The sequence below is a fragment of the Eschscholzia californica genome, unplaced genomic scaffold (genome assembly GCF_041429995.1).
Source record: "Eschscholzia californica isolate CP2 unplaced genomic scaffold, dmEscCali1.0.p SCAF_1, whole genome shotgun sequence".
Lineage (NCBI taxonomy): Eukaryota > Viridiplantae > Streptophyta > Magnoliopsida > Ranunculales > Papaveraceae > Eschscholzia > Eschscholzia californica.
The window spans coordinates 25,374,500-25,399,341 of NW_028238198.1; the positions used below are offsets into that span (position 1 = coordinate 25,374,500).

At 35.8% G+C, this 24,842-nt stretch overlaps 2 protein-coding genes across 5 annotated transcripts; both read right to left on the reverse strand.

The window, feature by feature from the left end:
- Positions 1-3,449: 3,449 nt before the first annotated feature.
- Positions 3,450-16,983, reverse strand: LOC147565447 (protein neprosin-like). Its single transcript, XM_086651760.1, has 10 exons — positions 16,866-16,983; positions 9,216-9,304; positions 9,020-9,104; positions 8,866-8,886; positions 8,650-8,763; positions 8,555-8,565; positions 8,258-8,425; positions 7,882-7,935; positions 7,631-7,774; positions 3,450-3,812 (listed from the first exon to the last, which is right to left on the reverse strand). The coding sequence occupies exons 1-10, from the start codon at positions 16,981-16,983 to the stop codon at positions 3,450-3,452; spliced, it is 1,167 nt and encodes a 388-aa protein (XP_086507886.1).
- A 3,913-nt stretch (positions 16,984-20,896) lies between these two features.
- LOC147565448 (uncharacterized) lies at positions 20,897-23,939 on the reverse strand. Of its 4 annotated transcripts, none has more exons than XR_015230204.1 (6): positions 23,411-23,939; positions 22,780-22,819; positions 22,531-22,691; positions 21,759-22,439; positions 21,078-21,344; positions 20,897-21,031 (listed from the first exon to the last, which is right to left on the reverse strand). XR_015230204.1 is itself a non-coding variant. In XM_086651936.1 (5 exons), exons 1-5 carry the CDS (start codon positions 23,657-23,659, stop codon positions 21,297-21,299), a joined length of 1,179 nt encoding a protein of 392 aa, XP_086508062.1. In that variant the 5' UTR covers positions 23,660-23,939; the 3' UTR covers positions 20,897-21,296. The 4 variants fall into 4 exon arrangements, 2 of the variants coding, with proteins under 2 accessions (XP_086508062.1, XP_086508061.1); XR_015230203.1 differs by having other exon boundaries at positions 21,078-21,352; XM_086651936.1 differs by having other exon boundaries at positions 20,897-21,344.
- Positions 23,940-24,842: the final 903 nt, after the last annotated feature.

Consider the following 24,842-nt stretch of genomic DNA (forward strand, 5'->3'; position numbering starts at 1 on the left):
TTTTTTCAGTCTTTTTTGATGAAATGGATTTTTTTCAGTCTAGAATTTAGTAATTAATGACCACCTTAACCTTATTTAAGTAGTTTAATTGTATAAGTATTTTAAAACTAAATTTTCATTCACTGTTTTATTTAAGTTGGTCAACTCGGAATTTGACCGACCTCATACTGAAGAGGCATGTCTGACAACCGGTCCCAAACGGGCAATGGTCAAATGAATTTGTGACTTTGACTGGACCGAACCCGACAAATTAATTTAATACACACAAATTTTTGGTTTCTGGTTGAGACTGAACAACGAAGTTCAATCCTACGGACAACTCGACCCGACCCATTCCCACCCTCCAGGAAGAAAAGAGCTTGAGAGAGTTTGATTCAAATGCTAATAACCAATGTGGATGTCCAAAAACATAAATAAATTGTTATGGTAAATTTCTTGCACGTTACTTTTGCATTCTGTTGAGAAGCATTCCCCAAATTGTAAAAAGACCCAAGACATTAATGCATTTAAAAAATCAGATGAGTTTTTTTGGGTCTATCCTGCTCTTTATTTTCATGGAAAATGAGAGATGTAGTCCATCTATGTGTACCATCTTGTTAACTAACTCAGATAAGACAAGGGATAAAAGAGTAATTTTGCGAGAGTAATATTACCAACTTACCCCTTGTCTTATTTGAGTTGGTCAACAAGATGGTAAACCTAGATGGTAAGTCTATCGGGCTTGTGTTTTCATCTCCCACCACCTCCCATCAGTTTCTATATTGAGTATGATACCATTTTCTACTTCAAACTATCATACTCCCATTGCACCAAGGGGCGGACCCACGTAGAGACCTGTGGGGTCACGTGCCCCCAAAGGTCCAAAGCTAATCTTCATCTGAGGTAGAGGTCCGATTCATATAAAATAAGTTAACCGCCTATTATAACACCAAACAGATGTTGGCCCATTGGGGGAGAGTGATTGTTACTCGTTGGAGAGCATGAGTTCGATTCCCTTAAACAGCATTAATTTTTGTTTTTGGCGTTTTATGGCTAAATTTGTTTCTACCCCCTAATTTGTAATCGATTATCGTTTGGTCCTTGTATTTCTCCCTTTTTGACTATTTGTTTTCAAATTAGTTTCATTTCCAGTCCTTTTCTATTTGTAAATTCAATGATGTTTTTCCCTTTGACTTTGTTATCGCATTTCTTTTGCTATATCATTATTACGGCTTCTTATATATATTATTTCTGTTTATTTTTTTAAATTTAGTCACCTTTCTCTTTTCTTAGCTTCTTTAAGAACGTAAATGGGGTGATAATTTTTCAAGATTGCGACTCTCATTCTATTGAAATAAAATTTACACATTATTTTTTCTAGAATTGATTATTTATAAAACTATTTATTTTTATTAAGAATATAGTCAGTGCAACTCACAAGTTAACTATACGAGTTGATTGGAAGTGTAGGTAGAAGATACATAAATCAATTGCTTGAACATCATATCGTGATTTTTGGACAATTAAAGCTATTTTTATAATCAAAAGTGCCCTCACAACAAAAAATTTCTGGGTCCGCCACTGATTGCACCACCGGTACACCTGTTACAGGGAAGATGAAGACCGGTGGTCGTCGATTGCAATTAGGTTATAATTCAGGAGTGTGATGTATTAACCTAGAATACTACGTATGACATTTAGTACTATGTTTTTCGATGTGTTATTATGTTTTTTAATATATTATTATGAATTTCATATCAAGGGTGTGAAATTAGTTTTAGACAAAACATCCAAAAGAAAGACAACGAAAAAAAAGACTAAAGACTACCTTCCTTGCCTACTTTCTTGGTCAACATATGGGTTGACCTTGACGAGAGACAAAACTAAGGAGAGGTCAAAAGTGGGGTTAAGTGACTGAGACAACAGTGATTGTATACTTATGTACTTTGTAAATTTTTAATATCAATGATGATGTTGATAGTAGTGACCGATATTAGGGTTGGGTTGTTTATGTGAGACAAAACTACAAGTGAACAGAATATTTGAGTTATTGTTAATTTTTATTTAAATCCTTATATTTTAGCATTATTTATTAAATGATCCTTATAATGCTCTTCTTGTATTAATTTGGTAAAAGAAGAGCAAATAGATAAATAGACTTTCATGACGTACTGCCTATACCAGACATCACTCTTCTCATACTAAAGCCCTTATTTAAGCACATCTTATAGTTTTAAGTATTATAAAATAAAGATTTCAGTCTGGATATTAGAGTTTAAGTATTGCAGGTGACACATATATAATTTTGAGGTGAGTGGAAATTTGGTAATATCTGGAATTGAAGAATATGTATGAATCCTCTAAATTTACAAAATGTTTAGAGCATCTCCAATGCAACACTCAAACTCTAAATCTTATAGTGCCACATAGGATTTTTTAGAGTTTTTCTTTACAATCCATCTCCAATGCAAAACTCAACGTGAATCTCTAAAGTGATGTGTCAAGATTTTTAAAGATCCTTATGAGGGCACTCTAAATTTAGAGTGTCCTCTTGAGTTTCTCTAAGTGCCACATAAGCAAATCAATTAATTTTAAACCAAAATATAGGTTTTTAGAGTTTCTCTTGAGTGTTGCATTGGAGATGGTTTTGAAATAGAGTGTCTCTAAATGGCCAAATAGGAAAGAGACCATTTAAAGATCCATTTTTCGCACTTGACACGTAGGATTTCTAGAGTCTTTCTTGAGTCTTGCATTGGAGATTGAGTCTTGCATTGGAGATGCTCTTAGACATTGATTGAAGATTTGATAGAAATCTTAGGAAATTAGAATAATAACAGTCTCCATATATTTAGTAGATATATGGAAGAAACTATATTGTAGAATCTTGATCATGGACATATATTCTACTAATTACTTACATATATGTAGAGAATGCCCTCTCAACATGAGGAAAGTAAATCTTTAGTGTGTTTTAGGATACAACCTGATAACATATCTCAGAAATATTAGATAAATCGAAAATAGGAAATGAGATGGTCAAACCAAGTCCAATATATTTGAAGATATTTACAAATACGAAAAAATATGTTTTCATGTATTTGCCATACATCTTATAAGTAATTATTGCATACTATTACAATAGAAAGTAGATAATAGCTATCCAATAAGGCAATAATAATATTAGTTACTTGCTACTTGCAAGAAATATAGTAGGTCAAATGCTATATATATTAAAATATATTAGTTTAAACTTTGACTTGATAATGGAGTACATTTATTAAAATTTATTAATTTCGTTTTCAAAACCTTAAATTATTTCCCAACTTCATTTTCCGGTGCAATTCAAGAAACTTAAAAATGACATTCTTACAAACTTTTGCAAGAATGTTTTGACAGAAATAATTCATGATAAATGGAATTTATTTTTTAATATAATTTCGGTTGTAAGCACAAGCTATATTAGTAGCAAGTTAACAATCACCACCGTATCCTCCAAAGGACATAACATGCCCAAGACCATCTCGGTGCCCTCGGTCTTTCGTATCATAAAAGAAACAACCAACGTGTTTTTCCGGATTGTTTCCGTTTACGTCATTTAACATGTGTTGGTCATTTAAGTATTGCATTTTTGCGATAACACTACCATCATCCATATATTGACCTGGCCAAACACCACTTCCCATCTCTGGGAAAAATCTCTCATTTCCACGCTTTACACATCCACCCCAACGAATATCTGTCGCATCCACGGAAAGTAGAGGTAAAAGGGCATTTAGGAAGTATCCAATGTTTTCGCCTTCATACTGTAACCACCAATCTTTTGTTTCATTTGACTGGAGACAGAGACACATAAATTTGTTTATTATCGGCTCAAACCAGAGAAGATAAACATCATTGTGCAAATATAGAGAAATTATTTTGCTAGGGTTGGAGCCATGCCTTAATCATATTGCTCACCCCACTATCTTTACAGACCCGGCTATATGGCGCTGGGCATACGTAACTTTACAAACCCCATTGTCCACAACACTTTCTTGGCTTGGTCGATGTTAGTGGACCAAGTCAAGTTAAACACAGACATAGGTTAAGGATTTAAATACCTGATATACGTAACATCCAACTGCAAATTGAGGTCCACCAGGAACAGATATGTTGTTTAAAGGACCACCAGGACCAGGGACGGATCCAGGATTTTCACTTAGGGGGTGCGGATTTATATACCTAAATAATTTTTTTTTTGCAAACACAATAATTAATAAAATACTTATATTCATTAATTATATTGATACATCAACGATTACAAACGCAATTGACCTCTACGAGAGTTCATATTTTGAAATGTTCGCATAATCGACTCATTGTCAATTTCACTAAAAATTTCTTTTTCAATAAAGACTACTAAACTATCATTTAGCCACGCATCACTCATCCTGTTTCTTAAGCGTGTTTTAACTAGCTTCATTGCTGAAAAAGCTCTTTCAACAGAAGCAGTTGCAACCGGCAAAGTCAGTGCTAAAGTGATAAGCAAATAAACTAGATGATATGCTTTATCCCTCTTAGTTTCCACCAATGTTCTGGCAAGAGCTCCAATTCCATCTAAATTTGAGAAACCATCATTGTGCCTCATATCATAAATGTAATTATCAAGTTGAGAACTTAGTAGCATAGTGTCAAGACTACTGAAATCTGACGGATAAAATTCAGCAAGACGCATCAACTTACTTTTGTCGAAAAGAGCAAAATCTCTAGATGGACTCAAGCATGCCATACAACGGAGCAACTCCGTATTCTTCTCAGTGAAACGAGCATTTAATTCTTGAAGTTGCATATCAATAACGGTATTGAAAATCTCCACTTGATAGTGATACAAGTTTGTAATTTGTTGTGCATTCCTTCTGCTTCTCCCTTGAACTATGTACGAACTGATAGGCCCAAAATAGGTCTATTCCCGCAAGTATACGGGGTCAAGTTATAGTATTTATTATAAGATCGAGTATCGTCCCAAGAGATAGGTAGGTAACTTCAGATACTGACGGCGAGTTTAGCCCAATAATCATAATGTTAATAACTAACTTAGACTAAAACACACACACACCCCACTCATAAGTTTGATGATTGATTTGTAAAGAAATAAGAAAATAAATAAAACTAACTAAACCTATCTAAGAAAGAGGCGAGAAGATATCTAAGGTTATAAAATCCACCGCATAATTTCACTTTATAAAACAAGCACTTAATTACTTAAATCTCTTATGTATTTACTCGGGATCCAATATAATGAACTATTTGGATTCCGGATGATGTTCTAGATAAAACAATTTTATAATTACTAATTCTAATTGTCTTCCTATTAAAGATTCGGATCACTTAACTATTATTCATCATCTAAAAAGCATACTCCATCTAACAACTTAACGAAAGTATGAAGTATCTAATTATGAGGCATGCGTAATGGAAAGAAAATCCAATCCATATAGATAAACAATCAATAGACATTAAAGCACATCAAAGGATTTAATTAATCAAGAACAAGTATTATAAAGATCCAAAATGGGTTTCATTCACAACCTTAGATTGCTAAATTAACTATACATGGAATCTAGAGTGACATTCATTGACATTGTAAAATAAATGAAAATACTAAGAAATTAATGGAAAGAAATCACCAAGAATGTTCAAAATCCATATTCCCATGTATCTCCATTTTATCCAAGATTTGCTCCATTTGTGTTCAAGAATTGTACTCCAAGAAATCCAAGTAATAGCTATTTTATTGCAACCCAAATAAGAAAAAGAAAGAAAAAGAAGAAATTAGATGTAGATAGAAGTTGGAAAGAAGAGATGAAAGAGGATAAAGATGATAGAAAAATATGGAAGAAAGAAGGAGAAGACTATTAATGGAAGAAAGAATAGTGGTATAGAAGAAGTAGTAGTAGAGAAAGATGGAAAAATAATGGAGAAGATAGATTTAGTAGTAGAAAAGAGAGAAAGAAATAGGTGAGAAGAGGGATAGGTTGAGTAGAGAAGAGGAATATTGAGAGGGTTTGCAAGTCTAGGTTTTAATGGAGGAGAAAGGGACTTATTTATAGGTGGGTTAGGGTTTTTGGTGGGTTAAATTGGTAAAAAGTGGAAAGCTGAGGGTCAAAATTGGAATTCTAGGGGTTAAAAGCACAATCTGGTCGGCGGCTAGGGTTTGGTTGGGGTTTCGGATGCTAGGATACAACCGGATCCATGGAGTTAAGTTGCGGCGCGCACAGGAGCCGTCGGATTAAGCCGAGCACGGATCTGGATGGTTAGGAATTGACCACGTGTCGGTAGTACGTAAGCTAAACAGCTTCGGTTCACACGGAATACGCAATAAAGCACGGGATGCACAGGAGCCGTCGGATCTTGAAAACGCGGTAGGTAGCGGCCAAGATTAAAACGTGGAGACGGGGCTACCGAAGCAAGTTACAGCGCGCCACACTGAATCAGGCTTATAAGGGCCATTTCGATGTCCAGCGGAAACACGGGAATTGGATACACCGGTCCCTAGAGCGCGCCACGTGTCCCGCAGAATCCCGCACGCCCGAATGTCTACCGAATGTGTCCCCCCTGGTCAACAGCATTTGACCCATCTTTGACTTTGCATATTTCACTCATCCGGACTCCGATTTGACTTCCGTTTTCTCCTACGGGCTCATCTCGACCTCTAATTTTCAACCACGCACTGACCTTGGCCAAATTACCAGATTGTCCTTGACTCCAAATGACCAAAATACCCTTCATGCATCTTTTCCTCGTTTTTAACCGTTTTTCACACCTAACTCTGCAAAAGACACCTAATCAAAAAAACCAACCATATTATTATAATAAAGACTCGAAACCGACTAACTTGGCTAAATTAAACGACTTAGATGGGACATTTTCATGACCCATCACGAACCATTAAGATCAACAACTTCAATATTATGTTTTTCACAAAAAGTACAAACATTTCAGACCAACGATGATTTGAAGTTTATAGGATTTAGGTTTTAGGGTAGATGAGTTGAAGTTTGTAGGATTTATGGTTAGAGTTAAAGTTTGTAGGGATTTAGGGTAGATGAATTGAAGTTTATAGAGTTTAAGGGTAGATAAATTGAAGTTTGTAGGAGTTTAGGGTAGATAAATTGAAGTTTGTAGGGGTTTATGGTAGATGAATTGAAGTTTGTAGAGTGTAGGGTAGATGAATTGAAGTTTGTAGAGTGTAGGGTAGATGAATTGAAGTTTGTAGGGGTTTAAGATATTTGAATTGATTTTATATAGGTTAGTAGTTAAATTGATTATATTTTAAAAAAATAAAACTAAATTGGGGGGCAGCTAGGTTCGAACCCATATCACACTGGTTCCAAACACTATGGGGCTTGCCATCTCTACCATCAAGCCAATCTTGAACTCTATCAAAACAATGCACGGTCATTTACATATACTTAAAAGCACAGGCACTTCAGAAATAAAACTTAAAATGTAGGTACTAGGTTTCGAACTCATGACCTTCACGTCAAGGACACTTGGGTCCCGTACTTTAACCATTACGCCAGAGTCTTCTTCATATCATCTAAACACATCGTTATATACATATGCACATATACCTACATCTATATAAAAAAAAATTTACTACTACTACTACTTTTTTTTTGGAGGATCCAGGGGGTGCGGCCGCACCCCTCGCACCCCCATGGATCCGCCTCTGACCAGGACCATAGGTTTTGGAAACTTGCACAAACCCAGGACATAAAGTATTAAAACAGCCTGTGGTTCGACCACCATCAACCTATTGATCAAGATCCATGCATAAAAATGACAATTACTACACTAATACATAATAAGAAAAAACTAAAAAATAAGGTTTATTATATTAATTCATTATTTCAAACTTACCGTCCAATATGCGAACGCCCAAGTACTGTTGTCACCAGAAATTTTTGGATTCACCTGATAAATTTAAATATATTGAGACATAGTAACTAAATGTGTCCCCATTCAGAAAACGTTAAGATGATGAAATTAAGTTTAGCCGATTATCTCCCTCTATCATCCCAAGTCACAAGAAATAAACCAACTAATTATAAAAAAAAAGTGGCTCCAATAAGAGGGCCGATAGAAAAGTATCCCAAGTAATCGGATAAGGTAAATATTACACATCATAACCCACATGACATCAATATGATAGCAGCATGAATGTGACATAAGCAGATTACCTTGTTCCGACCGCTTTTTATCATACCAAACAATACTTTTAAGAAAATACACTTACCATCCAACCAAAACGTATCCCAGAATAGTTGTTGTCGGGACCTGAAATAAGACCAATTTCTTCAGTACTATATTGATCTTGCCTCACATCTTTAGGATTATATACTGTTAAATTTCCTTTGGCACCAAAAAAAGTCTTCCCAGTCTCTTGATAGATTAACTCTGCTGCCTAATAATTTTTATTCAATCGAGTTTAGTTACTTAGAAAAATAATAATTGCTAAAGGTAAATGGTCGTATGTCTGGACAATATCCCAGAGTAAATTTTGGTCGGAATATGCGGCCTACTACTAAAATACAAATATTGAAACTATTATTTGGTAAATAAAAAGTACCAAAGAATATGTAAAATATTACTAATTGAAGAACAAATACTTACAACTTCATCAGCAACTAATTGAAGATTTGGCTCTAATTAAATCTTCTTTACTTGTTCTTCGAATCGGAACTGTTCCTTCAAGACACCCTTCCACTTGCCTTCTTGAGCTTAACTTTCTATTTTTACTAGCTGTGAAGGAAGTTCTATCTCTCAAACCAGTTGTGTCTAAACTTGGCTTCATCTAAAAGTCAAAGATTTAAATATTTTAATAGGCATTCCCTTCCTGTTCACTTTTCGTGGTTTCATATATAGATCATAGAAAGAGAAAAAATAATGGAGAAAAGAATATGGCATCTACGGCTTTTCTAGTATGCTAAGGTTGAAAATTCATAAAAAAAAAAAGGTTGAAAATTCTTCTATAATTTGAAGGAGAATAAATTAACCTGGATTTTGTGATTCTTTAGCAAAGGATGATCGAATGCAGGTTGTTTGTGAATGTCGACACAATCGTAAATCTCGCCCCATGCAGTCTTTTATTATACACAATAGCAATCGTCGTTAAATATAATATAAGTTGTGTAATTAAATAACATTTAGAGAGAGAAATTAATAATGGAAAATGAGTGAAGGGAAAGAAGTACATGGATAGTTTTGATAGGTGGCTTGTTTAAAATCTTGAGTTGTGCTTCCAACTCCAAATCTTCTTCTTCAGATAAAGTACTTGTTGATCCTGTTGGAAGGTCCACTCCACTCGGCCAAACCGAGTGGACTTGGTCCAAATAGGAATCCTACTACAACTAGGATTCCTTAGTTATTAGGATTGTAATTTAGATTAGTTTAGGATTAGTTTAGATAAGTTTTGATTACTTTAAACTCTTCATCATGTAAACCTATATAAAGAGGTTCATTCATATTGTAATATAGAAGTTGTAAGTGAATAATATAACCAAGGTATTTACCTAAACTATTGTCTCTCTTCACCATCAACTATTATCCTTCTCGGCTCTCACCCGAAGCTTATCATCATCTCGATTGTTTACTCAAGATCATCATCTTCCTCTCTCGGCTATCACAACCGAGATAGAGTCTCCTTCACACTCGGTTATACCCGAGCATCATCACTCTCGGTCTTCACCAAGAGTTGTTATATAGCTCTCGGCTATAACCGAGACACTCTCCCTCTCTGTCATCAACCGAGAACATCACCTCCTTCATCTCCACTCGTTACACTCGAGTGTTTTATCATTCAAAGGTTTAACCTTTTCACATGGTATAAGAGCCTTCAAATTTTTTTTTTTCTCTTGAATCATGACTACTCCCGAAGCTTCTGAAACTTCTCAAGTTCATGCTACCATTAATAGTGGACCGTTTGAGGTTCACCACTCGGATTCTCCCACCACGATGCCTTCAGCAACTACTCTCACACCGGAGCAATACCAATCTATAATTGCCTTATTGGAACAAAACAAACAGCCCACATCTTCTCATGGTACCACTAAAGACCCTCACGTCAATCTTACAGGTAAGTATTATTCTTCTTTTCATCCTCCTTGGGTTATTGATTCCGGTGCCGCTAAACACATATGTTCGGTTTTATCACGTTTTTCTTCATATTCTCTTGCTCCTCCGGATTTATTTGTTAGACTACCCGATGGATCAAGAGTTAAGGTTCACCATATTGGTTCGGTCTATTTTTCCAATAGATTTTATTTACAAGATGTGCTTCATATTCCATCTTTTCAATTTAATCTCATATCTATATCTCAAATTTCTAAATCTCTTCGTTGTACCGTCTTATTTGACGATGACTTATGTCTTTTTCAAGACCGAACAACGAAGATGGAGATTGGGCATGGTAGTCTCCATGATGATCTTTACTTCCTCCGCACGGAGCGTCAAATTTTTTCCGTTTCAAATTTATTTCAAGATAAACCTAGTCATGAGTCTTTTTCTTTATGGCATTGCCGTTTAGGCAATCCATCTTTCTCTCGTTTTCAATTTTTTAATTCTAGACTTCCATGTATGAATTTTAAATCCTTATCAAATAAAGTGCCGTGCGATATATGTCCGCTTTCTAAGCAATGTCGATTGCCTTTTCCTTCTAGCACTACTTCTTCCACTCATATATTTGAGTTAGTTCATGCCGATATATGGGGTCCCTTTCCGGTTCCCTCCACCTCCGGGTGTCGTTATTTTTTGACCCTTGTTGACGATTTTTCTCGTTGTACTTGGATATTCCTTCTAAGTTCTAAATCGGACTCCACCATGAAAATTAGGAATTTTTCTAATTATGTTCATACACAATTTAACTGTGTGATAAAAACAATTAGATCAGACAATGGTTCTGAGTTCATGAATCATTCCCTCCAAAGTTGGTTTCTTGAAAAAGGAATCACCCATCAACGTAGTTGCACTTATACACCTCAACAAAACGGTGTTGTTGAGCGAAAACATCGCCATATTCTTGAAGTCGCTAGATCTTTACGACTTCAAGCTCACCTCCCTCTTTCGTTTTGGGGAGAATGCGTTCTAACCGCCGTCTATCTCATTAATAAATTACCCACACCAATCCTTGATGGGAAATCCCCTCATGAAATCCTCATGGGTGCTCCTCCGAATCTTTCACACTTACGTGTATTTGGATGCCTTTGCTATGCCCGTATCCCTTTGGTCAAAACCAAGATGGACGCCCGGTCCTCCGCCGGCATTTTTCTTGGCTACCCAAGTGGACAAAAGGGTTACCGTATCTACGACATCTCTACTCAACGTATTTTCATCTCACGAGACGTTACATTCTTCGAGAGCCGCTTTCCTATGGCTTCTCCACCTCCGGCACAAGCTCCTCTCGCCGACCCGTCTCCATCCCTCTCTATTGATGATGACGGAACCTTTGATTTTCCGGTGAATACCGAGCCTCCTCCCGATTCACCGTCCGACAGCAGCAGGTTCACCGAAGAACCCACTGACCCTGTCGTCCCGGTTTTGGATACTGTTTCAGGGGTGCCTCCAGACACCCCTGGTAACACACCTTCGGGGGTGCCGACAGAAAACCATTCTTTCCCTTCGGGGGTGCCTACAGATATCTCTACCGAGCTCCCTGATTCAGGGGTGCCGACAGATTATTCTAACACACACCCCGCTTCAGGGGTGCCGACAGAACCCCCTGTCACCACTCCCGGTTCGGGCTCTTCTCTTCCACCGCCCGCGACCGGTGTTCCCACTTCCGGCGCTCCCGACGTTGACTCCGGCAGACCGGTTCGGTCTCGTCAACCACCTAGTCATCTCAAAGACTATGTTTGCTCCAACACCACTACCGTCAAGTATCCACTTGAAAACTATTTTTCTATAAATTCCTTTTCAACTTCTCATCAACAATTTCTTTCCTCGGTCTTGTCCTCGACCGAACCCACTTCCTTCACCCAAGCAATGAAATCTTCTCATTGGAAGGAGGCCATGGCTAAGGAAATTTCGGCCTTGGAAGATAACAAAACTTGGACTCTCACTAGCTTACCACCCGGCAAGAAGCCTATTGGTTGTAAGTGGGTGTATAAAGTTAAATTCAAATCCGATGGTTCTATAGAACGATATAAAGCCCGCCTAGTAGCCAAAGGCTACACCCAAATCGAGGGGTTGGATTATAATGACACCTTCGCTCCAGTTGCCAAATTAGTAACTGTTCGTGTCCTTCTTTCAATTGCCGCCATTAAAGGTTGGAATCTCCATCAATTGGATGTCAATAACGCCTTTCTTCAAGGCGACCTTGATGAAGAAGTATACATGAAATTACCCCCCGGTTTTTCATCTCAGGGGGAGTCTAAAGTATGTCGTCTCCATAAATCACTTTATGGTCTCAAGCAAGCCTCCCGACAATGGTTTTCAAAATTTTCCTCCGTTCTCATCGAACGTGGCTTTTCTCAGTCTAAAAGTGACTATTCTCTTTTCACCTTTAGATCTCACTCCACTCAAATCTATGTCCTCGTCTACGTAGACGACATAATCATCACGGGAAATAATGATCATGCTATTTCCCAATTAAAAATATTTCTAAATAAAGCCTTTTCACTAAAGGATCTGGGCCGCCTACAATACTTCCTTGGTATCGAAGTATCTCGCTCATCACAAGGCATATTTCTATGTCAAAGGAAATATGCTCTTGATATTTTAAAAGATTCTGGACTCACCGCTGCACGTCCTTCTGAGTTTCCCATGGAACAAAAATTACGTCTCAGTCCCACTGACGGTACACCTTTACCAGATCCGTCAGTTTACCGCCGTCTCATAGGCAGGTTACTTTACTTAACGGTTACACGACCGGATATCACTTTTGCCGTAAACAACCTCAGTCAGTTCATGCAAACACCTAGCCAAGTACACTTAGACGCAGCTCATCGCGTTCTACGATACTTGAAGGGTACTCTTGATAAAGGAGTCTTCTTACCCGCAGACAGCTCTCTCCATATTACAGGATACTGTGATTCGGATTGGGCAGGCTGTCCTTCAACCCGTAGATCTACTACTGGGTATTTCACAATGTTGGGATCCAGCCCTCTCTCCTGGAAATCAAAGAAGCAACCCACAGTTGCAAAATCTTCGGCAGAAGCAGAATATCGAGCTTTAGCCATCCTCACATGCGAATTACAATGGCTCAAGTATTTACTACTTGATTTTGGAATCAATCACTCTGACCCGATGACAGTTTACTGTGACAATCGGGCCGCTCTCCACATTGCTGATAATCCCGTCTTCCACGAACGTACAAAACACATTGAGATAGATTGTCACATCGTTCGTGAAAAGATTAAAGACAACGTCATTGCCACACGCTTCACCAGTACAAAAAATCAGTTAGCGGATATCTTCACAAAGCCACTTGGGGCAGAACCGTTCAAGAACATTATTGGCAAGTTAGGCGTTACTTCCATTCCCGCTCTAACTTGAGGGGGAGTGTTGGAAGGTCCACTCCACTCGGCCAAACCGAGTGGACTTGGTCCAAATAGGAATCCTACTACAACTAGGATTCCTTAGTTATTAGGATTGTAATTTAGATTAGTTTAGGATTAGTTTAGATAAGTTTTGATTACTTTAAACTCTTCATCATGTAAACCTATATAAAGAGGTTCATTCATATTGTAATATAGAAGTTGTAAGTGAATAATATAACCAAGGTATTTACCTAAACTATTGTCTCTCTTCACCATCAACTATTATCCTTCTCGGCTCTCACCCGAAGCTTATCATCATCTCGATTGTTTACTCAAGATCATCATCTTCCTCTCTCGGCTATCACAACCGAGATAGAGTCTCCTTCACACTCGGTTATACCCGAGCATCATCACTCTCGGTCTTCACCAAGAGTTGTTATATAGCTCTCGGCTATAACCGAGACACTCTCCCTCTCGGTCATCAACCGAGAACATCACCTCCTTCATCTCCACTCGTTACACTCGAGTGTTTTATCATTCAAAGGTTTAACCTTTTCACAGATCCCTCCACTCCTACAGGATGAGGACTCAAATGTATCAATACTAACAAGGAGGGGATAACCTTTGAACCAATTGGATTATTCTTACAAACACTACAAGTTGCAGCCATTTGTGATTATTTCAGCACTATCTTATGGTTATAAGTATTATAAAATAAGATTTCAGTCCCAATACTAGAGTTTAAATCTTACCAAGTGACACATATATAATTTTGAGGTGAGTGCAACTTTGGTAATAAGAATATTTATGATTCCTCTAAATTTACAAAATATTTGTACATTGATTTAGTTTTGGAGATTTGATAGAAATCTTAGGAAATCAGAATAATGAGAGTCTCTATATATTTTGTAGATACATGGAAGAAACTATGTGGTAGAATCTTGATCATGGACATATATTCTACTAATTATTTACATACATGTACAAAATGCTCCCTCAAGATGAGGAAAGTAAATCTTTAGTGCATTTTAGTGATACAATCTAATGAGATATCAAAGAAATATGAGATAGATAGAAAATAGGAAATGAGATGGTCAAACCAAGTGTAATATATTTGAAGATATGAAAAAATATGTTCTCATATATTCGCGATACCATATATCTTGTAATTAATATTGAATACTATTACTATAGAAAGTAGATAACAACCAGGGGCACGCACCCCCTGGATCCTCCCGAAAAAAAAATGTAGTAATAATAAATCTTTTTTTATATGTAGGTATATATAATTATGTATAGTGATGTATACAAATGATATGAAGAAGTTCTTGGTGTAGTGGTTAATACACGGGTTACACTTCATCACCTTAGTAAAGTCATGAGTTCGAGTACTTCCTCAGGCATTTTAGTTTTTTTATATGTATGTGTCCTTTGACTGTGTATCAAACTGTGCGTGTTTAAAGATAACAAAAAGTAGAAAACGACTCAATGGTACTAACAATGTGTCTTGTAAATGAGTTACCTTGAGGTAGTGGATTCGAATTCAACTTTTCACATTTTTGATTTTATTTTTGAAATTATTAAATTTAATGATCCTAAATATGGGTGAGCAGCAGTCGTCTTTTTTCGGTTTTGGCTCCTGCTGAAGCCGAACCAACAAGTGTAGGCTTGGCTAAATCATCAGCCGAAGTCGAGCCGATTATTTGGTAGGCCGACATGGTTCGACTTCATTTGGTTCCGCTCAGATGAGTTCGGTTGATCGGTTTAACCGAGCACAATTTAGAGAAAATGGTAAACTAATGTTATTCATTTCATTACATATACCAAAAATAAAAATTAAGAACCCATCATAATTCCACCATTAGATATACCAAAAATAGAACTTAAAAATTCATCGTACTTTTCCGCCATTACAAACAAAAAAAGAAGTAGAAGTGGGAATGCAAAATCTATAATTGTAAGTTATTAACATTTGATGAAGCTTTTGTTGGTAACAAATGAATTGTCACAAGTACTACAAAGAAAAGATCAAGATATTGTGACTCGCATTGATTTTATTGAATCATCAAAAGCTAGAATCCAATATGTACCAGACCATGAGTGGTCATCATATTGGTTTGGAATGTTTCTACTTTTTTTGAAAACATATTTTTATCCGTCAGATTTCGATAGTCTTGACACTATGCTACTTAGTTCCCAGCTTGATAATTACAATTACGATATGAGGCAGAATGATGATTTCTCAAATTCAGATGGAATTGGAGCTCTTGCTAGAACATTGGTTGAAACTAAGAGAGTTAAAGCATATCATTTAGTTTATTTACTTATCACTTTAGCACTAACTTTGCCGGTTGCAACTGCCTCTGTTGAAAGAGTTTTTTTCAGCTATGAAGCTAGTTAAAACACGCTTAAGAAATATGATGAGTGATGCATGGCTAAATGACAGTTTAGTAGTTTTTTTGAAAAAATTGCTTTTAGTGAGATTGACAACGAGATCGATTATGCGAACATTTCAAATCTGAACTCTCGTAGAGGTCAATTGCATTTGTAATCGTTGATGTATTAATATAATTAATGAATATAAGTATATTATTAATTAAAGTGTTTGCAAAAAAAAAAGAAATTATTTAGGTATATAAATCGCACTCCCTAAATGAAAATCCTGGATCCGTCCCTGATAAAAACTATCTAATAATAAGATTAGCTACTTACAAGAAATATTTTAAATCCGATATTACATTTATTAAAATTTATTAACTTAAACTTTCACATGATGATGTAGTACATGGAAGAATCCATATTGTAGAATCTTGAGCATGGACATATATTCTATTAATTATTTACACACATGTAGAGAATGCTCTCACCAGATTAGGAAAGTAAATTTTTTTTGTAGGTTTGAAGGTCGTCGGCCAGAAAATTAGCCCGCCGGTGAAGACGATGAAGTGGCAGAGAGAGGTGATGAGGTGGAGGAGAGAGCGGTGATGACTAATTAGTAGACATGTAACGGTAACGGAAAAAGGAATCCATATAAGTATTTTCGATAAAGTAGGGAGCTACGCAGGAAGCTGATCATAAAGTTGGGGGCCATTTGGGAAATAACCACGATAATAATAGATACTTACAAGAAATATTCTAAATCAAGTGCTACATTTATTAAAATAGATGGTGACTAATATATTATATTATGGACAACCAATTATATTATATGGACAACTATTTTCGTGTCCGGTGCAAGTGAACTATGTTTGACTTATTATGGGTCGAGGTGAACCATCAACTAGAGAGAAATAAATCTCTACAGAGACCCTTGGTTAGCAAGTCAGTTGGTTGCTCCAAGAAATGGAATGTGTCGAATTGTTAACTTGCCTGAAGCTACCAAGTCCCTTACAAAATGATAATCGACCTCAATATGTTTAGTTCTGGCATGACAAACTGGATTAGCAACAATTTTCTTGGCACCTAGATTATCACAATATATCACCATAGGAGATGAAATTGATTGATTCGGCTCAGTGAGAAGATAAGAGACCTAGAGTAATTCAGCAGCAGTGATAGATAGAGCTTTATATTCAGCTTCAGTAGATGATTTTGCCACAGATTGTTTGGAGCAAAGCTTATGTGATTTTAAAATTTGTTGTCTATCTTAACAATAAAAAGACAGTTTGAATAATTTCTCTCTACCTCGAACGACATCTCTAGAGGATCTCATTTAGTGTGACTACTTCTCTTGAATTGCAATTTTGATTTTTTTGAACTTCAGGAAGGTACTTTTTATTCTTCATTACAACTTCGATTCTTCTTACAGTAAGTAGTAATTCTCTTTTGATCTTCAATATTTAGTTTTGATTCTTCTTCATGATTCTTTTGAATTGTAGAAAGATATTTTTTATTCTTCCTTGCAGTTTTGTTTCTTCCTCATTAAGTAAAAATTGCAGTGAATAATCTTATCTCTTTTGAATTACAGATGGTATTCTTTTGATCTTCAGTGAATACTTCTTGCCCACGATGTATTTGAAGAAATGCTTTGTAACTTTTGTTTGTAACTTCACATCTTGCTAAACTATAACTTCACGTCTTGCTAATTGTTTTGTAACTTATGTTTGTAATCTCATACCTATCTCCAAAGTTTTCTTTTATGTTTGAACTCATAAGAAACTGTAGGGACTTTGAATGGATCTTGAGAAGAAAAGAGTTTGTTTTTTTTATGCAAATGTTGACGAGTTTTGAATGGATCTTTTTTGTACAGAGGCAGCTACTACAATTACTACAAATTTTAGGAAGAAAACATACTTCACCTTCAAGTCGGAATAACTTATCCTGGTATATCTGCAAGGTTGAAACTCAAACGGTCATAATAAATTATTTTTTTGTTAATTTTTCAGATGACGGGTACATATGCAATCTTCTCACTTTCTTTGTTCTATTTCCTTTTTTTGTTAATGTATTCAGATTACTCCATGATTTAATCACAGTAATCCAAAACTCTTTTGGTTTCAAATATGTGTTTTGGATTCGTTGTTATATTGGTTTATATTTTATTTTTTCTGACTTATATTGATGAGATTTGTGATTATTTATTCCTATTGATTTTCTATATGATAATCGATTAAAATGTGGTCGATTAGATTCCATAAAATGGAATCTCAAAGTAACTTTTCAATTATAATCTAATCTGTTTTTCTCTTTAATTGAAAATTTTAGGGTTTTAGGTGATCAATTGATGCAGTGAAGTGTTTCGTTTTGTTATCCATCGAGGTGGTTATTTTCGATATTGTGAAGTAACATCTTTTCCTTTTTATGTTTTGGCTCTTACATTTCTCATATTTGCTAAATTTTTGTTTAGTTGGTGTTTACTTTTCACTAGAATTTCTTAATGAAAATCAAATTGGTTTTAAATTCTGAATTTCGGTCTCATTTTTATCCACTGTATCTCAATGTTTTCACTCACTTCTTTCGTACTAATAACGTAATCCAAAGGTCAAGAACGATTGGAGCCTTTACCATACTTTGCTTCCATAACTAGCATCGAAAACTACTGTAGAAGGAGAATCATATGTTGTTTAAATTAGGTATTTGTCATGAAGTTCTATTAAAGTCATGTGATTTCTAAAGTCTGCTTGATATAATCAGTTCTGCTAATTGTTCAGGGTATTGTCTTCAAATATTAGTATCTCGTCATTTCGGTTTGCTTATGGAAGGTAAATACTTGGTTCTTTTTTTTTCCAATTACTGTCCACTATAGGGGTTGACCTTAAAATTTAGACAAATAATTTTTTTTTTTATCGTTGTATGAAATTTTTTTTTATCGTTGTATGAAATTTTTTACTTAAAACTGCACGAAGTTGAAGTGGCTCAAATACTGAAATTTCTATTAGTGAGATTTAATGACGAATTTTGTTTTGATGAAGGATGAACTTAATGAAATGAAACAGGTACTAAAGGCGGACAAAGAAAGAAGAAATCAATCGATGGGTTGTTAGTGAATGTTGTCCCAACTAGATTTGTATCGCTTTACCCAACAACACATTTAGTCGACGTTAGGAAAATGATGACATACCCCAATGATGACTTTCTTATGGTTTTTTTTTTTTTATTTTGTTAAAGAGGACTTTCTTATATTGGATACCTTCAACTACTATTTAGTTTGTATTTTATTTTTTAGTGAAAGTATTCAAACTATCTTTTTATTCTTTACGATATTGAGCAAATGCAACGAATGAATATTAGTGAAATGCGCCAGACCTTTATACTTGTTTCATTGATTCAGAAATTAGAACACTAAAATTGATTTTGTTTTGTTACTTCAAATTAGTAAATAGTAAATTCTGTTGATTCACAGACTATGGATTTACTAGTTGTTCTTTATTTGCTTCATTTGATTCATTGACCCGGAAATTAGAGCACTGAAATTGATTTGTTTTTGTTACATAGAATTAGTAAATAATAATTTTTGTTGATTCATTGGCCTAATGACTAAGTAGTAATTTTGTTCATACCCTGGCCTAATTTCGTTTCTTAGATTGCTATGAATTTTGTTATTTTTTGTTCTTTTATTCCACTAGGACTCTTTCAACCTTCTGATTATTAGTTATATTATTTCATCTACAGTCGATGAGTTCTATCTTTCTAAATTTGTTTCTTTATGCGCTTCAATGTAGCAAATAGTACTTTCTATTTATTCACTTACGTATTTTCATTTTTTATATTGGTCAAATACATTACCGTAACTTGTAGCTTAATAATCTGGTTGTTTCTTTTGGAAGGAGAAATGGAGAAAGAAGAAGAAAATCAGATTGCGGATGCACAGACGAGACCTCTTTGTTAAAAACTTAAAAGTTGGGAAGGTCGTAAATGATCTCCCTGGTCTAACTGATAAGGAGAAGTCGAGGTTCAGATAACTCATGAAAAATCACAACACTCTTTAAGCTCTCCAAAGAAGACAATGTCAAAACTATGTCGACACACAACGATACAAATTTGAAAACCAAAAACGGTGAGAACTTGTTGCTGTAGGAGGTATGCTGTTTCATCCAGTTTCACTGTCTATGATATAGGGGTTAAATCTTATTTTATGTTTCAGCGGGAAGAAATTATGTGAAGGTCCAAATTTTCAGAGATTGGTTGATGTATTGGTCTAGAAAGAAAGAAAGCAAGAAATGAGGAGAAGGAGAAGGTGATCGTGAGGACAAAGTCTGAACCACGATAACATGATTTTTTTTTCTTCCAGTTGAAGCAAAGATTAGATTTAGACTCTCAGTTGCTTCCAAGCCATTTAGTTCAATTGAGGTGCTTAAATTTTGTTAAGCTACACTCTTTTCCGGTTGAATTTTTTTTGTTGTTGAAAGCTTTACGGGTTAAGTTTTTTTTTTGTTGAAGGCTTTTCGGGTTGAGTTGGTATTTCATGGAGTATTTTTTAAGTAACTACACAATAATTCATTTGGTCCTATCCTTAAACTGACCATTGAGTGGTCCTAATATTGTGTAATATATTATACATAGTGGTCCTATCCTCAGCCTTTGAATTTGGCAGTTATCGTGCTTATCACGTCCTTGATGTATCAATATCATTATAACGACTATTGTAGATCGTAGTCAACTTCCAAAAACTAAATAAATAATAAATAAATAAGAACCCTTATGTTAGATGTCTTATTTTCCACTTGTAGAGCTTTTTGGGAAATTTTATTTCATTTCTTTTTTTCTATCATTGTTAAGATTATAATTATAACCTTACAAAAAGTCAGTACTTTTGTCTCTCTACACCTCTTCCTCTGCATCTTGATAATTTTCTGTTTACATAATATTCACATTATATGGCCGTTATTGTTAACGTCTTTTTAAATTTGACGAGTTGAATTACTTGGGATACTTTAGATAATATTCACATAGATAGTGTCTTTTCGACAAATTTCGCCGTGCCGGAGGCACGGGCTAACATCTAGTGAAAAATATAACAGGTAGCTTACAACATATCATGTAACAAAAAGTCCAAGTCAAAATGGTTTCTCATACAAAGAAATATACATCATGCTCTAAGAGACAACACTTTCCAGGATTTGCAACAACACTCTGACTAGCAGGAGTACTAAAAGGGTTTCGGCTGGAAGAGTTTTGTTGTTGAAGAGTTATGTTTAGAAGAAACCCATACTTGTTAGAAGCTTTTGCAGAGTATTACGACCCCATTCAAAATCTGTCTTTACAATATCAATTTCTTCCAATTGAGTATCAATATCAGGTTGTCCTGATTCTTTGGTTGAGGGAAGTTCTTTGTCAAGCTGTCCTTTCGTTAGTTCATTATCAGAGAAAGATTGGATGTAACGGGCTTGCCCACCTATTTCTTCTTTCCTGTGTTTCTGATTTATAAGTACTATACATGAGATGAGCAAGAACAAAAGAGCGAGAACATTTGATTCTAAGGGTTATTATATATGTGTTCAACATTGGAAAGCATACTGTCGTGGGAGTGAAAGATATATTTGGAGGTGGATTCCATTTTAATGATCGTCATACTCTAATTTGATAAGATAAGCAGAAAGTGAATTGGGTTTGTCATGACTACTCATTGCAAGATTCAAGCAGCAACGCGAGACTCGAGTTAAGAGAATGAACACTAGATGTGTAGAATGGAATCAACTGGGACTAACTAGTAATTCTTTTGACCAGAAAATCGAGTTTCACTATAATGCTGACTGAAACGGAAACGAAAACAAAAGACATTATTGATAAAGGAAAAAAAGAAAGATCTAATCAAATAGTTACCTCAGGTTTGATTTTGTCTTCAACTCCACCCGCATCAGCATTTAGCTCGACTTGGCAACTAACAGGACTGTTACTCTCTACGACTTCTGGTGTTTCGACCTTCTCTTCAACTTCATCAGCATCTGTATTTGTCTCAATTGGGGAGCTAACAGTCCTGTTGGTATCACCGATTATTGGAAAATTGTTTTCTGCAGTTGGTATCGTTAATGGAGTTGAGCCTAGACCGAGAGTAGGTTTCTGTGCGTACTCTACCAAGTTAACTTCATCTTCTTGTTCTGGGTAACTTATATTTTCTGCAACAAGCAATTCTTCTTTCAGACAAGTACTATTCTCTGCTATACTCGAGTCCTCAATTGTGCTAATCGCTGTTTCCTTGTCTGAATCATTCATGACCACCCCTATGTTCAGATTAGCCACTGGCTCCTTTACTGGGTTATAACTACTAATCAGCTCGTCTACTGTCCTTGATTTTTCCATTGCCTCCACTGTAGTCGAACTTTTCACCGGCTCCTCTTCTGTCGTCCTCTGAAGTTCTGCACTTCCCCAGTCTTCAAAAACTACAATAGTGTTGCTGGTTTTCCATGTTCTCACAATTCGGTCTGGATCTGGTTGCCAGACGATCTCTCCTGTAGCTTCTCTTAGTATGAACTTGAATTGGATCGACTTCTCAATAGGTATATCCTATTCAAAACATCAATAACGACAGCGTACATAAGAAGTTTAAAAGTCACAGTGAAAGTTATGAAGTCTAGGAAGCGACAACGATTCTTACCAGTTCAACTGACCAGATATGTCCATCCGACCAGTCTAATGGCACTGCATTTGAGGGATCCCAGACACCGAACATTGGATCATCTCCGACGAGAAGAAAGTGTTCGCCGAACAAACATTCTTTCTGTAATTGGAATTTAACATGGACAGTTTTCGATTGATCTGAACAGAAAAGGGAAAAAAATTTATAATTGGATAATCAATGAAAGCATCACTTGAATGAGAAAGAAGAAGAAATCGATTAACTTACATATTTCTTCATCTGGAGTTTCTGCATTTACCAAAACTCCCTGCACAGATAAAGATTTAAACCAACAAAGCAATGAAAGAAAACTCAGGAAAACTTGATGCATTTGACATAATCCATGATTTTCTTTATGGAGGGATGAAGTTTCAGAGAATCCAGTCTAGGGCAACTTCAAGAAACCCAATTTCAGAAAAGATTCCTACTCTGGAATTTTTGAAGAACAAAGGAATCAAAGAAAACCCAAAAAACTTTAGAACGTTTAACCTTTATCCATGATTTTCTTTTTGAAAGGATCTAAGTTTAAGAGAATCTAGTCTAGGGCAACTTCAAGAAACCCATTTTCACAAAGATTCCTAATCTAGGTTTACCAAAAGCACAAATTTGTTTTGTTTGCTAAGACAAATGAATAACTAGAATCACTCATAACAAGATTTGCCAAAATAATATTGTTAGTACCAAAAAGGGGAGAAACTTTCACAAAAGATTAGAAAAAGAACACAATCTACTTTTTTTTTGTATGATTAAATACTAATTTATCACAAAAAGATCTTTATAACTTTAATGACAAAAAGTATAAAATCGGAAAAGTCACCAGTACAAGAATCAAATCATATTGAGAGAAACAATAATATACCTTAATTTTGGAGGAGGAGAAAGATGAAGATGAGAAAGAAATTGAGTGAACCGGTTGAAATTGCAGAGAGATTGAGGTTGATAAATCGACATTGTTACGTTTCTGAAATCGAAAGAAACTTAATTCTTGTTTATTGAAAGGAGATTTTGAAGAAGAAGAAGAAGAAGAAGAAGAAGAAGAAGAAGAGATGGTTCTGTTACAATTATTTCTGTCGAAGAGCTTCGACGAAGAACTCGCTAGGGCTTCCATTGATCAAGCTTAAGAGAGTAACAGTGAGCGTGAGAGATCGGGAGAGTTAGAGAGAGTGGGGGAGTGTCTAGGTAAGAGAGACAAGGGGAGTGTTTGTAACTTGTAGATTACGTGAATGACACTAAATTCGTTATTAGTGGTTGGGATTTGAGTTCCAATTAAAGTATTTAGTCGATCAAGTCACTAATCATATGTTAAGATATTGACACGTCGCCCTTCACAACAGAACTTGTGGGCTTTTGCTCAATCTCTGGATTTCAGTGGCAGCCTTTTAGCAACTACCTCTAAAGGCAACCCATCCGTTTGCTCTTAGGGAAATTATATAGGCAACCAAACATGTCAAAGACAATGTGTATTTCACATGAGACATGGTCAAAAGTCAAAACAAGTTGACCGAGCATGGTTAGAAGCAATGCTCAAATTTGAGAACGTTGCCTTTAATGAGATTTTGGGCATTGTGGAACTTAACTGAGGCATTGCTTCAGTAGACCACATTGCCTCTAACCATGTGTAGAATTGCCTTTGGCGAGTTTAACAAGATTTTGGGCATCGTCTATAAAATCTCCCTTGCTCTTATTCCCTCCTCTTCACACTCTCTTTGGACCTAGTTTGGAGTGGGGGTAATCCACGCTCTCTAACCCAGCAAGAACCAGGCCTAGTCTAACTGTAGTCCGATTGGCCCATCTGTGGGGCGCAAAGAGTGTAGAAAGCCCGGTAGTAAACTGGAGGGTCACCTATATACCCACCCTTTTGAGTAACTGTAGAAGGTCCAGTATAGTGAGATAAGGGATACCTGCCTATAAAAACACTTTAAATATAAAAAATCGACATTTAGAGTCGTGGCTGACAATTTGAGGGTCCTAGACGAAATTTCGTTTTGGGTCTTTTGTACAATAAAAAAAATTACGACAAAATGATAAAAAAAAACTTCGTAGAATGTGTAGTGTAGAGTTAGTGAGTTTTTAAATATGGTATCATTTGCATCGTGATTTTCACTTAGATTGATATTTCTTAAAAAACCTCAAAAGATAAAAGAAATGCACCCAAAATTGTTAAGAAAAAGTATAACGGAGCAAAAATTAAGATTCATTTAACAATTGAACTCCCAATTTAGAAAAAAGAAAAAACAAAAACCTATGGGATTCGAACCTTGTCCATCGGTTGGAAGTTCCCCACTCTAACC

What these genes read in the sequence shown, in the direction of transcription:
- LOC147565447 (XM_086651760.1), bottom strand. Translation starts at nt 16,983, where the DNA reads ATGGTGATATATTGTGATAATCTAGGTGCCAAGAAAATTGTTGCTAAT. An exon ending in CACCTATCAAAACTATCCAT is followed by an intron (nt 9,105 to 9,215) that starts GTACTTCTTTCC and finishes GTATAATAAAAG; the next exon opens with ACTGCATGGGGCGAGATTTA. An exon ending in GCTAAAGAATCACAAAATCC is followed by an intron (nt 8,887 to 9,019) that starts AGGTTAATTTAT and finishes TCTTTCTATGAT; the next exon opens with CTATATATGAAACCACGAAA.
- LOC147565448 (XM_086651935.1), bottom strand. Translation starts at nt 23,659, where the DNA reads ATGGAAGCCCTAGCGAGTTCTTCGTCGAAGCTCTTCGACAGAAATAAT. An exon ending in TCTCCTCCTCCAAAATTAAG is followed by an intron (nt 22,820 to 23,410) that starts GTATATTATTGT and finishes TTATCTGTGCAG; the next exon opens with GGAGTTTTGGTAAATGCAGA. An exon ending in AACTCCAGATGAAGAAATAT is followed by an intron (nt 22,692 to 22,779) that starts GTAAGTTAATCG and finishes TTTTCTGTTCAG; the next exon opens with ATCAATCGAAAACTGTCCAT.